The 13,250-nt window shown below is 41.9% G+C and overlaps 1 protein-coding gene across 1 annotated transcript in view; it reads right to left on the bottom strand.

Annotated features, from left to right (window-relative positions):
* The window catches only part of Fam241a (family with sequence similarity 241 member A), a 26,639-nt gene extending 17,518 nt beyond the window's left edge, over positions 1 to 9,121 (bottom strand). The window contains exon 1 of the mRNA XM_028760429.1: positions 8,839 to 9,121. Within this exon, the coding sequence (XP_028616262.1) occupies positions 8,839 to 8,982 (144 nt within the window). The 5' untranslated portion in view covers positions 8,983 to 9,121. The remainder of the gene's footprint in view (positions 1 to 8,838) is intronic.
* Between the last annotated feature and the right edge of the window lie 4,129 nt (positions 9,122 to 13,250).

The raw sequence follows: 13,250 nt of genomic DNA, 5'->3' as shown, positions 1-13,250 counted from the left end.
CTCAACAAGGAATCAGACCTCTAAATCTTTTACTGCCAAAGTTATAACCAGGCATTAAAAACAGAACAAATTTTTAACAAATGCATTATGAGGTATGATTGTAACTCAAGAAATATATTTAGAGTAGATTTATTATTTTATGTGTACCTACTTACACCTAAATGTATGTACACCACGTGGTTGCAGGTACCCACTGAGGCCACAGAAGGGTATTGGATACCTGGAACTACAGGTAGTCATGAGCCACCCATGCAGTGTGCTGGTGCGACCAAACCAAACCAAATTCAGTGGCAAATGCTCTTAACAATTCACTGAGCAATTCTCCAACACCTCGAGAAATAAAGTAAGAAAGAAAAGGAAGGAAAGAAGGTAGGTAGAAAGAGAGAAGGGAGAGAAACTGACTAAAACAAGTCCAGGGGCCAGAAAGATGACTCAAAATGTAGTAAGTAAAGGTGTTTGCCACACAAACCAGCAATATATGCATAATCTCAGAACCCACACAAAACTGGATGTGTAGAAATGACTCCACAAAGTTGTTGTCTTACCTTCACTATCATATGTATTCCTGATATACATATCGATGATCATAATAATTAAAAAAATTCATGATTTACTTATCCTTTGATCTTTCCAGAAGGTCTTGAACTTGCTACAGTAGAAATAAGTGAGTAAAATAGTAATTTAAGACAGAGAAGCAAACGGATGGTGAGAACCTGGACCGGGGCATTGTGTTGGCACAGTTACTAATCGGCAACCTCATACTTGGCTCTACTCTCCCGACAAGTCAAAGCAAAGCACAGCTGAGTAGGACCAACCATCACCTCAGTGGACCCTTCTGTGTGTGCTCACCCATTCTAGACAGCAATCCCTCCCACAGCCACCACTAGCTACCTTGTGTGCTTTTATTTTCTCACGGCACCTATAATCCACTGATTGACTAGTTCCTTCATGCATGGTCTCCCCTCATCCCATGCACAGTACCAGATAAACTGGAGGAGAAATTTGAACATATTTTTGTTTATTTGTATGCCAGCCAAGACCAGGACCTGGAAAATAGTAGGTGAATCACTCTAAGTTTTTTATTTAATAGATAAAAAGCTATCAAGGAAACAAATAGAAGCAAACACAAAAACAACGAACAAAGCAGAAAACTTTCTATAATGCAATCATTGCAATAATTTTCTAAACATTAAACGTTCAGTATGATACAAGTGGGACAAGCCCACTTTTAGGATAGCAACCAAAGTTTTAACAACAGTAATCAAATATAGAGTGCCTAAAGACTTTGACTCTACAAGACTGAGAAACATCCAGGAATATCACAATTGTAATGTCATATTCATTACATTGTAAAATGCACTGTAATATAACTAATCAATACAATAACTAAAGGGGATAGAACTAAATATAAAATGTACTCATTTTATAATACACCGTGTAAGCTCTGCCTAAGGGTAAATGAACGCACGGTTTCCTGTGTACTTGATGTCCTTGAGTTGGGACTGTAAACTGTTTTGGAGGACTTGAGGTGTTGAGTGAGAGATGTTCAGTGAGAGACAGGCACATTTCCCGCATCCTTCTTGTGATGCACTAGTGTGTCTTACAGTCTGGACAGTAACAGCATCTACTCATAGGGAGTCAGATCAGGTTTCTCACCAAAAGACTTTGTATGAACTGGTGATGGAAGCAACTAGTCAAAGTCAAACAGTTTTCCCACAGTGTGACTTTCCTTCTCAAGTCTCACTTTGTAGTAGTGTGAGAATACTTTCTGGTATATTAACAATTACCTCTGAAAACTATGGGATGAGAAATTCTGAATCAGATTGAGGAAATTGGGAATATTCAAGACCTCAGGTTTAAATTCTCTACCTCTGTAGACATTCTGCACATATATAGGGAAAAATATGAACAAAAGGATTAAAAATAATTTTTACTAATTGGAAGAATGAAAAAAATATTTCCTATTGTTCCCTACAGGGAATTCCTGAAATTCCTTCTGGTATTACAGAAAAATATATCAAAGGAAAGATAACAAAAATGTAATTTTCTTAGGAATGTTTCAATAGTAGATATTAATGATTTTGTTCTTCATTTTTCCTAAGTTCAAAATACTTGTGCTGTTTTCCTTTTGATCAGAATTCTGATAAGCTGCAGTTGTTGCTGTATGAAAAACAGGCACAAACAAGGCAGGTCATTTCCTCTTCCTGTGCCAAGACTAAGCACAGATGCCAATGATATTAAATGAAAAGAGGAAAGCCCGTTAGATACAAGAAAAAATTAAATTATAGAGTAGAAAATATATTTTCTATCAAGTTCATTGAAAATTTAGTTTGTGTTCAAATTAGACTAATTTTCAAATGTCTTATCAATTCCCTTCCAGCACACCCATAACTAATGGGCTTTTGCATATAAATGGTTGCTATTGAAGGCCTGTGAGCCCAGAGCAGACAAAACTAAAGACAGGAGACTAAGGTGCAAGGCAGCACAAACAAAGACAAGGTTTCTACTTATGCTCCCCGAGCCAGCCTGACAGTCATGGTGTCTTTAGTTGGCCCTTCATCTTGCTTTATCATTTCTCCTAAGTAGGATCTTGAGAAAAAGACATATGGGATTATTTTTGCTTCTGTCAAAAATTAGTGACAAAGTGTGTGTGTGGGGTGGGGGTGGGGGGGGTCAACTTAAGATCTTCATTAAAAAGGAAAGCAAAGCAAAACAACCAAAAGCAGGATGGTTGTGGTGCAGGCCTTTAGTCTCAGCATTCAGGAAGCAGAGGCAGGTGGATATATGAGTTTGAGGCCAGCCTGGTCTACAAAGTGAGTTCCAGGACAGCCAAGGTTCCTACAGAGAAACCTTGTCTTAAACAACAACAACAACAACAACAAACCAACAAAACAAATTTAAGTTGGTAAGGTTTTTTTCTTAGAGAATTAAAAAACAATTTATCTTAGAGAATAATATTTACTAAAATGAAGTTCTGTAATGTGACTAGTTGAGGCGAATAAATTTGAACCAGAGGGAAAGGTGAAGAAGAGAGCATGAAGTAGAGATAGAGAGTTAATACTTATTGAAGGCCTACTGTGTGCTAGGCATTTTGTGTAAAGTATATCTCACTTAAGCAGTGGACAACAGTATACCTATTACAAATGAGGAAACTGGTCATCAGGTTCAGGTGGGTCAAGCAGTAATGCCAGGCTTCAAACTTAGAATGATCACACTGTAACTCCTATGCTGTTTCCTAATAATGTCAACAAAGAAGACATGGAAAAAAGAGTGTGGTAGAGGTGAGTGGAAAGGAACAGAAGTGCCATGGGAGAAGAGCCCAATAGGAGAAATGCAGAAAAGAATGTGGAGGAGAGAAAAAGCAAGTTAGATGCATTGGAAAAGACACAGATAGGGCTCAATTGGGATTATCAAGTGGGATATAAACTTCAAGACAAGAAACAAACTATTCTCACCTCTTTTTTTGGGGGGGGACACAGACTAGCAGGGAAATTACAGCACTGAATCCTCCTTCCCTGTGAATTTTTGGGTAGCGTTTGGCATGGCTGACATTTTAAGGCAGATAATACTTTGCTGTGGTTTCTTTCCATCACTTTGACCAAAGTCTTTGTAAACACCTTAAACGCCAAGGGTTCATTTTGGCTCACTGATTCAGACATAGGGTGCAGAGGGCATGGGGAGAAAACAGTTTACATCAGGCAGCCAGAAGCAGATAAAGAGACATCCAGTAAGGGGCTTTTCTCACCTCAGAATGTTATCACAATATGAATTCATCTAGGTGAGAGCTTTATGATCTGTCTCTAACCTTTTGTGACCTTGCAGACTATCCAGACGCCAGACGTACATTTTACTAATCTCCTAGGAATTCTTCTGTAAACAGTCTCACTCACTACACAGTCTAAACTGACCTTGAACTCACTGTGTAGCCCAGGCTAGCACGACAAGTATGTACCACAGAACCTAGTTTATTCTCTTTCTTAATCCAGTATTGTTGCCAGTCATAACTAATCATCTCAAAGGGACTGTTTTCTACATTCCAGGCTGTTTAGAGGTATTCCTGTATACCTGGTAGCATCAACTACCCCATGTAGCAACAACCAAAAGTTAACACAGTCTCACATAGATCCTAACACAAGACTGTCTTCAGCTGAGAACTACTTACTGATCATCTAAACTCAGTATTGACACAATATTGTTTGCAAGCTGCTTTTAAAGGATGTGAAGCAATGTGGGTATAGACAAAGACCTCTTTTTAAGCTATATAATCTAAGGGAAAGCAGCAGCACTATCAAAGACTGGTCACCATGATGGCGACGATGTATGTAAGATAAGAGGACTGGCTTTGGAGTTTAGAGCCCCGAGCTCTCCTCTGCTCTGATACTCCTTACCTTGTTGGCTTATGTTGCATATAAACTCTTGCCTTACCACGAGTCCAAATATACACTTCAGGGAGAAACTGTTAAATGACTTCCATACATACATCTATTACTGACACTCTCACGATGGGCTAGAATGTTATGGGTTGGTGCATTTATATTTCCTCTATTTCCTTGCCAAACTGTGGTCTGTGGTCATAGCACTTGAGATTCTGTTAAGAGATGCCAAGTGTCAGACCCTTACTGAAAATTAGCTGCATCAAAATCTTTGTCAGCAGAGCTGAGAGTGCTGCCACAGGTGGCCCTCTGCCTGGTCTCTCAGTTAACTGTGGGTGTGAAAAACCTTAACGTCTACGTCTACTTGTCACAGTTCTTCTCAGTTCTGGTTTGACAACTGGCTCCCGCAGCTAACACTTGCATTCTAGCTAATGCACTGGGGACCTCTCTAAGAATACTTTTCATACATTATTTACTCATGCGATCCACCCTCCTATGAAGCTGACATAATTATCATTCTCATTATACAAATGAAGAAACTGAACCCCACAGAGGAGGGTTAATGAACTCACCTAAAGCTTCAGTTGTAAGTACAAACCCACGGACTCTGCATCTAGAATCTGTACAGCCAACCCTATTTCTAATGATAGATCAAAAAGGATGCACAGGTTACCCCATTATTTTATAAATCGCCTTTGAAAAACATCGATACACCCTGTCATGGAAGTCCATCTTCTTATTTACTTACATTTCTAAGCCAGTATTATTCTTTGTAAAATTCTAGGCATTGCAACAGGCAATGAAGAAATGAAGCATCTTATTTTAAAGGGAACAGGGTATCTCTGTGAGTTCTAGGGTAACCTGTTTCACACAGTGAGTTCCAGGCCAGCCAGAGCTGCACAGTGAGATTGTCTCAAAAAGCAAAAACAAAACAACCCAAAAAACAAAAAACGGGGACATTTGTTGAATGTACTCTTTGGGATGCTTCAAGTCACTTCCAGGAGCTTGACCCTCTGATCTACTTTTTCCGCTTCTAGGAATCTGTTTCAACATAGCAGTGTGATGATTACTAGCACATATTTTTATACGGTTTTATTTATGAAAGAGTGTTGGAAGGCAGCTAATGGACTGTTAGGAAGCTCTAAGTCATTCTTTCATGAGGTTTTTCTAATATAAAGAAATAATGCTAACTTTTGTTTTCTTTATTTATTCTCCTTTCATGTATTATATCCCGCAGTTTCCTGTCCCTCCTCTCTTCCTAGTTCCTTCCACTCCGTTCCCTGCTACCCCAGATCCAGTCCTTCTCTTTTCCCTTCAGAAAAGACCAGGCCCTCCAAGCAATAAATCAGACAGGAGACTTTGCTGAAGCATATGATGTACACATGGGTACTAAAGCCAAAACATGGAGCTACAGTAACTTCAAAGTGTTTGGCTTCAAGGTATTACTTGGAATAATTCCTTACAGGTATTTATTTTCTTCAAATGTATTTTTAAATTTCTGAAGTACATATTGTTTATATAATCATAAAGACCTTAAAATTAATATTAACAATTCTAAAGTCAATCTGGGGGTCATGGGATTGTCCCATGCTTTCTGTAAATACAGCCATCTCAGGTTATCGTGAATTGTAATCTATGTTGTGTATATAAGCAAATGCCACTGACATTACAGACATGGAATAAAACCCAGAGAGGTTTGGCCTTCCAGCTATCCAGCAGGGCACTTATGTTGCATAAAACCACCAGGCAGGCAGTCACTGTTAACCATATACTTGGATCACGTCTCCTGAACAGAATTATCAATACATGGAACAGCTGTCTAAGTCTAGACCCCCTGGTTCCCTGGATAGCAGCACACAGTACTCCCTCTCTTGTTTATCTCTCTTAGAGGCTTGTCTTGTTCTTCTAATGCGACACAGTTTCTTTTTCTCAAGGCTTCCTTTTTAAGGATTTTTGATTTTAACAAGACCTCTTTTGTCAATCATCCTGCCTGGAAAAAGATTCAGGCTGAAATGTGAGCTTAGCTTTTCTTCAAATGGAGTATCAGCTAAGTACAAACTGCGAAGTATTTTGCTAGCGATGTATTAGTTATTAATAAACCACCTGTATCTACAGCAGTGTTTCAGTATCACAGGAGGAAATAAAGTCAAGGTGCGGGTGCGTTCTGATCAGGTGTTTTAGCAACAACAAGGCAAAGAGAAGTTTTGTATAGATGCTTATACAAGTCTTCCAGGTTGAGGGAATGGGCCTTCCGCACAGAAGAAAGGCAGAGTTAGGAGAGATGTACGAGGGGAACTGTAGGCTGGGAAGGAACCCAGCCTGCTTCTTATCAGAAAAGGAAACAGAAACAGACAGGATAGAACATGTACGATTAGGAACTGACAAAAAGCTGATTCTGGAACACACCACAGTGGCCCCACCCAAGAGAAGAAGGCATTTCAGAGGGCTGTGGCCTTCAGTTCCCTCTCAGTGTCTAGGAGGCTGAGGCTCTGGAAAAGCAACTGAACACACCAAACAGAAAGACAGCAGGGAAATGGCCACTGCCTCATTCCAACCTAACTAGTTTTGGCTCCATTTTAGTTTCTATCATTGACTTTTTGGAAAAATTCTGTGCAAATTTTAAGTAGCTTAGAAAGTAATTTTCCGGAATTATTCCATCTATAATTGGGAGTCCCGGTATCCTTAAAACCAACCCAAAGGATGAACAAGAGAATATCTCCATGATGAAAAATTAAAATGACTCCTTGGAATGTTTTATAGTTATTAACTCTAATTCTCCTTCAGATATTATATGTACAAAAATAGCTCTATCTATGCGGCACTGCATAGATTTTTAAATTTCATTTGCAGATTGTAAAAAAAAAAAAAAAACCCTAGAAAATAGGCTTTGTGATACTGTTGCCAAAATATGATGGATCACAAAAGTTTGCTTCCTGCATCAGTGGGTTGGGCTGTACCAGTTCTGAGTTCCTGATAAGAAGTTCCCAGGTGCTGATATGGTAAGATATCAGGTGTGTTTTTCCCATGAGTGTGAGGACATAGAGTATACAGGTAAAGTACGTAGCAAAAATATGACACGAGCAGCATGTCTAAGAAGTACAGGAAAATGAAATTTCATAGCACAATGGAGGAAGCAGGTGTGTGATAGCAGGTATTCTCTAGAAAGTATAATTTTTTGTTTCATCCCTTTTCTTAGTTCCTTTTTAAAATAGATTTTTAAAGATTTTATTTTTTTATTTTTATGTATATGAAAACACTGTAGCTGTCTTCAGACACACCAGAAGAGGGCATCAGATCCCATTACAGATGGTTGTGAGCCACCATGTGGTTGCTGGGAATTGAACTCAGGACCTCTGGAAGAGCAGTCAGTGCTCTTAACTGTTGAGCCATCTCTGCAGCCCCCTTTTCTTAGTTCTATTAACAATTTCAGTAAGACTAGAGTTCCTGACGCTGCTCACGTCATTGTATTGGTAAGGTCCAGAGATGCTTAAGAGAAGGATTTCACAGACCCATTACAACCATGTGTACATTTACTTTTGGAAAGGGAGTTTTAGTTGCTGGCTGTGTTTTCCAGTTGAGCAAGAGTAAGAGGAAATCAAGACTTTATTGAGTCATGCATGGTACAGTTCAGTAAAAACACCACCCGGAAGGGAACCAGCAAGATCTCCTAGCTACCAATTATTGGCTTCAGTCACTGGCTCCTATATTGTCACACAGATGAACAATTACTGTCCTCATGGTGATCAAGCCCAAGGCCACATTAACATTATTTTTGTTTCTTAAGTAATGTGTTGAGATGTTTTATAAATGTATTTAGTTATTAATGTACTTAGTGATATTAGAGGACAAGTTAGTTACAGGTATTATTAACTGATTATTCCAGAAGTTTTAGGTTTACTTATGTGATTTCTAAAGGTCTGCTTACCTGGGGGACTTTTGAGTAGCTAATTACTGTACTGCCTATAAAAAAAAAATCATCCCACGTAGAACTCAATTTTTACATTCAACTGCTAGTCTAATGTTGCAGGTATCTGATGTTATAATTCCCCTTAGTATTCTCAATGATACCCAATTCAGAGAACTTTAAAAGTACCCAGTTTCTCTATCACGTCTCTTACTAAAGCTTCCTTCCCTTTGGTGCCCACAGAAGGCAATTTTCTTTTTTTTTTTCCACTTCTAAAATGAAGTTCAGCTCTGCTGAGCGGTGTAGTGAAACTTGCTCTGGGAGAGTCCCGGTGTCATCCAGGCACCGACTCAGGCTTCCCGATCCTCTGTGCGGGCCGGCCGCCCACACCGTCCAGGGCGCGTGCAGTGCTCAAAACCCGAGCGCACGGCCCACGTAGCACAAGTTGCCGGGTGTTCTGAGGTGCGGCTCCGGAGGGCATTTCCACGGCGCCCGGCCCCGCCCGTCAACCGCTCACCGCGTGCCCAGCCGCCACCCCGCGGCCCGCGCGCCCGCGCTCACCTGCTCGCCCTCGTCCTGCGGCCGCCGGCGCCGCGGGCTTGCCCCGGGCTCCCGCTCCTCAGCCAGCCCTGCCGGCGCCGCCCCGTCCTCGTCGCGCTCCCCGCCGCCGGCGCCGCCCCGCAGCAGCTTCCTGGCGGAGCACATCCCACCGCCGACTCCGGCCGCCCGCACGGCTGCCGCTGGCCACACCGGGACTCCGGACGCAGACGGGAATCCTAGAAGCGCGCTCACCGGCCTGGGCGCCAGAAGTGCTGGAGCCGCCCGCCCCTCCTGTCAGCCGCTCGCCCCACCCCCAGCTCGGGGGCGGAACCCCGGGGGCGGGGTCTATGGGGGAGGGGAGGGGCCATGGCGGACCGCGGTCCAATGGAGGCGGGACCTGGTGGAGTGGGCAGGGTTCTGAGGGGGCGGGGCCAGAGAAGGGCGGAACCAAGGAGTTGTGTAGCATTTTCTCAGTAAGTGCCTGAGACTATGAATGAGGCCATAGGTTCCTAAGAGTGGTTGTATGTCTGACAGCTATTAAAGTATATGACATCTCTGTGAAACTGTGTATCTGTAGCTATCTGTACACAACAGACAGATATCCTGTGGTGAAGAGAGAGAGTACGTCAGAGGCGAGGAACACTGTAACAGACTGCATGAGGGAGATTATAAACTGGTCACAGGTGCATGAAGAAGAGTGTATCTGACAGGTTATTAATGTATGCGAGAGCCTGTGTGTGATTGTGTGTCTGTGAGTAACTGTACACACACACAACTTAGACGTTGTGTTTAGAGTGTGCGTGTGTGTGTGTGTGAGAGAGAGAGAGAGAAGAGGAGGAGGAGGAGGAGGAAATTATGTGTTGTGAGAAAGTGTGTGTAAGAAACATTGTAACAAACTGTAACCAAGTGCATACAGGCGATTATACTGGAGACTATTAGATGCACAAGATTGTGTCTGACAGAGTGTTATGAAAGCCTGTGTCTAATTGTGTGCCTGGAAGAGACTCTCACCCGTACATAATAGATTGCGGAAGACTGTGTATACCAGAGTGTATTGTGACAGGATAGTGTGGGAGATCATAGGTGTTGAAAGCCTGTGTGAGGATATAGGTGTAAAGAAGAGGGCACCTGAGAGTGGGAAGCCCCGTGTGAGAGGGAGCTGTGCACTCGAAGGTGTGAGCACGTAGAAGAGGTTCTCTGAGTGTGAAAGACAACCGAAACACACACAGTCTGCCTCCATGCAGGCTGCAGCAGGCGCTCAACTGGGCCTGGGTGTGCTGTTGGCTGCTGGTGCTGAGAAAGGAATGCAGGCTCTCTGGCACTTGATTCTCTCCTTTTGTCTCCTCTCCCTAAGCATCTCTGAGTGACTGTGCCTATTTCTCTCTGCTTTCTAGTGTGTGTTGCTTGTCAGAGTCCTGGGAGCATTTCGTGGTCTATCTGCCACAGTGTATATTTCTAGAAATAAAAACGCTCAGCGATTGATAAAAGAGAGAAATCTAGTTTCCTTTTCTTTTTCTTGCTAGCCCATCCATCTAAGGGTAAACTGAGGGGCATTAAAGTAAAATACCGAATTTTTGTGCTTTCCTTTTACCTGTGCACTGAGAAAAAGATTCTGGTGTAGATAGTATATCAAACTGTAGATGGAAATTATTTCATATTTCACACATAGATCTAGAGACGAGTAAGTCGTTTTGGAAATCCTCTTTTAAAATGTCTTCAGGGGCTGGAGAGATGGGTCAGCGGTTAAGAGCACTGTCTGCTCTTCCTAAGGTCCTGAGTTCAATCCCCTGCAACCACATGTGACTCACAACCGTCTGTAATGGGATCCAATGCCCTCTCCTACATGCAGGTGTACATGCAACAGTGCACTCCAATACATAAAATAAATAAGTCTTTAAAAAAAGAAAAAGCTAGTGCCTAAAATATCTTCAGGCCTAGGCAACAACTTAAATTGGTGGGAATTCACAGGCTTATTTTAAATAGTGGTTTTGTTTGAATTAGTCAGGAGCTTGTGTATACTTTTGCTCACACCTAACTCACACTCTCTCTTGCATGCTCAGTATCTCACACAAACATCACTTCTTACACACAGTCTATCTGTTACAGTTTGTGATGTAACCCAGTTTCTCTCTTACACAGCGTCTCACAAATCCTCTTTACAAGTTTCTGCCAAACACGTGCTCTCCCTAGGGACTAGAAAAATATACTTTTGGACATCACAAATTAGAAAAAAAAAAAAAAAAGAACCTGGCTTAGTGTCTATCTTAAAGGACTTTAAAATCTTAGATGACGGTAATAAATGTTGTATATACATAATCAGAAAGCATCTAGGGAGAAGGGCTGGGAGGACAAGAGTCTAACGTGTGTGTGTGTGTGTGTGTGTGTGTGAGTGTGTGCATGCATGTGTGTGTGTATGTGTGTGTGTGTGCGTGTGCACGCATGTGTGTATGTGTATGTGCAAGTGTGTGCGTGCATGTGTGTGTGTGTGTGTATGAATATGAATATGGCTTGTCCTCCCAGCCTTTCCATTAGACACTTTCCTGTTTCCAAACAGAGTGACCTTGGCTTCTGATTATGTACATTCTCATTTCTTTTTGTCTAATGGCAACATTTCATTTTTGAAATTTTCTTTTGACTATCATTCTCTATAAGTGATCTTTAAGAAAAAAAAAAAAAACAACTCTAGGATCGTACGTAGCAGCCCAGAGAACATTAGCCTTTCCTGCCAACCCTGTGGACTTAAGACATGTGTGTCTCCCCTTGGCATGCACTCATTAATGTCGTAAGTCCAACAGCCAGGCACTAGGTAAAATGAAGGAAAGCTGCTTGTATCTGTGAGAGCTCAGACAGCAGGAGATGGACACGGGTTAATGAAAACGTCCAGACCTTAGCTCGTTCAGCGCATGAGTCCTTTAGAACGTGCTGTCTGGTTTTCTCTTAACGTTCATTCCTTCTCTTCCTCCTCCTTTTCCAAGACAAGGTCTTGCTTCTGAATCACCAGCTGGCCTGCACTCAAGTCTCTCCTGCATCTACCTCCAGGGGGCTGAGACTGTGGGTATATTCTACCAGGGCTGACAGAGGCTCCTTAATTCTTTGAGATTTGTCATTTAGTGTTTCAGAAGTTTGTTACTGAAGGCTAGAGGCTCACTCAGAAGGACAGCCCTTCTCTCAGGAAACTTCCACTTTAATTACCACATTTCAGTATGCTTCTCTTGCCAAAGTAAAAAAAATAAAAACTTTTACCAAGGCATGGGTGGAGTCCTACGTCAGTAGTCTTTTTTTATGATACACATTTGGGTTTTTTTGTTTGTTTTTTTTGGTTTTTGTTTTTTTGTTTTTTGCAAATGATATGCTTTTGTTCCCATGAATTTGTTTTTCCTAGAGATCCAGAGAATTACATCTTGCTACAAATCTAATAATAGTATCTACAAAAGACATTATTCAGATTAAATCCCAGATCATACACTTTCATGTGCATTTTATGGGAAGAGTGGGTTATTTTTACTCTCTGAGCCATATGAGTAACATCTAAAGAAAGCTATCAGCCACTTACCCGTGGGAAATATAAGATTGTTATTACCTAGGCAACTACGACATGTCAAACTGCAGTTTTTACTAGTCTATTTGCCTGTTTCCCCCGGAATTAAGTGGCACAGTGTGCTTGTTTACAGAGTGTCTTGTGTAGCACAGCACGGCCTATGCAGCTGCTGTAAAAATGACTTTATGTCACACTGTCACCCCTTCATACCTTTTTCACTCAATTCACTTGCTCATCTTTCCAGCTGGTGTCAACTTGACACAACCTACACATTCCTGAGAAGAGAAAATTGCCATTGAATTTCCTGCATCAGATTGGCCTGTGGGCACGGCAAATCTATGCGGCATTTTCTCAGTTTCTACTGGATGGAGGGTCTGGTCTACTGTGTGTGGTGTCATCCCTGGCAGGTGGGCCTGGGCTGTGTAAGAAAAGTAGCTGCAAGCCAATATAAAAAAATCCAGAAAGCAGCAATCCTCAGGTCTCTACTTTAGTGCCTGCCTCAAATTCCTGCCTCATTTTCCCTCAATGGCTGACTGCAACCTGTAAGGTCAAATAAACCCTTTCCTCCCCAAGTTGCTCTTTAACCATGCTGTTTATCGTAGTAACAGAATGCAAACCAGAAGAGCAGGACAGGGGTGCAGATTAAAGGGACAGGGTTGCAAATGAACCTTCCCAGACAGTCAGTAGCATTTGCCCTACTCTTGGAATTAATTTACACCCTCTCTTCTCTTTCTTTCCTCTGGTGTGTTGCCTTTGCTCAGCAGCCTGTGGATTTCTTTCCGTGCAGTAGAAATGTACTGGGGGTAGGGTGGGGGAGGGGCAAGCATAAGAAAGCTGTCAAACTCATGAAGGGGAAGAGAGGGGGGAATGGAGGGGGAGAGAGAGAGAAAAAAGA

This window comes from Grammomys surdaster, unplaced genomic scaffold (assembly GCF_004785775.1).
Source record: "Grammomys surdaster isolate TR1022 unplaced genomic scaffold, NIH_TR_1.0 126531, whole genome shotgun sequence".
Classification (NCBI taxonomy): domain Eukaryota; kingdom Metazoa; phylum Chordata; class Mammalia; order Rodentia; family Muridae; genus Grammomys; species Grammomys surdaster.
Note: the sequence above shows the minus strand (reverse complement) of the source record. Positions and strands in the feature narration are given on the sequence as shown.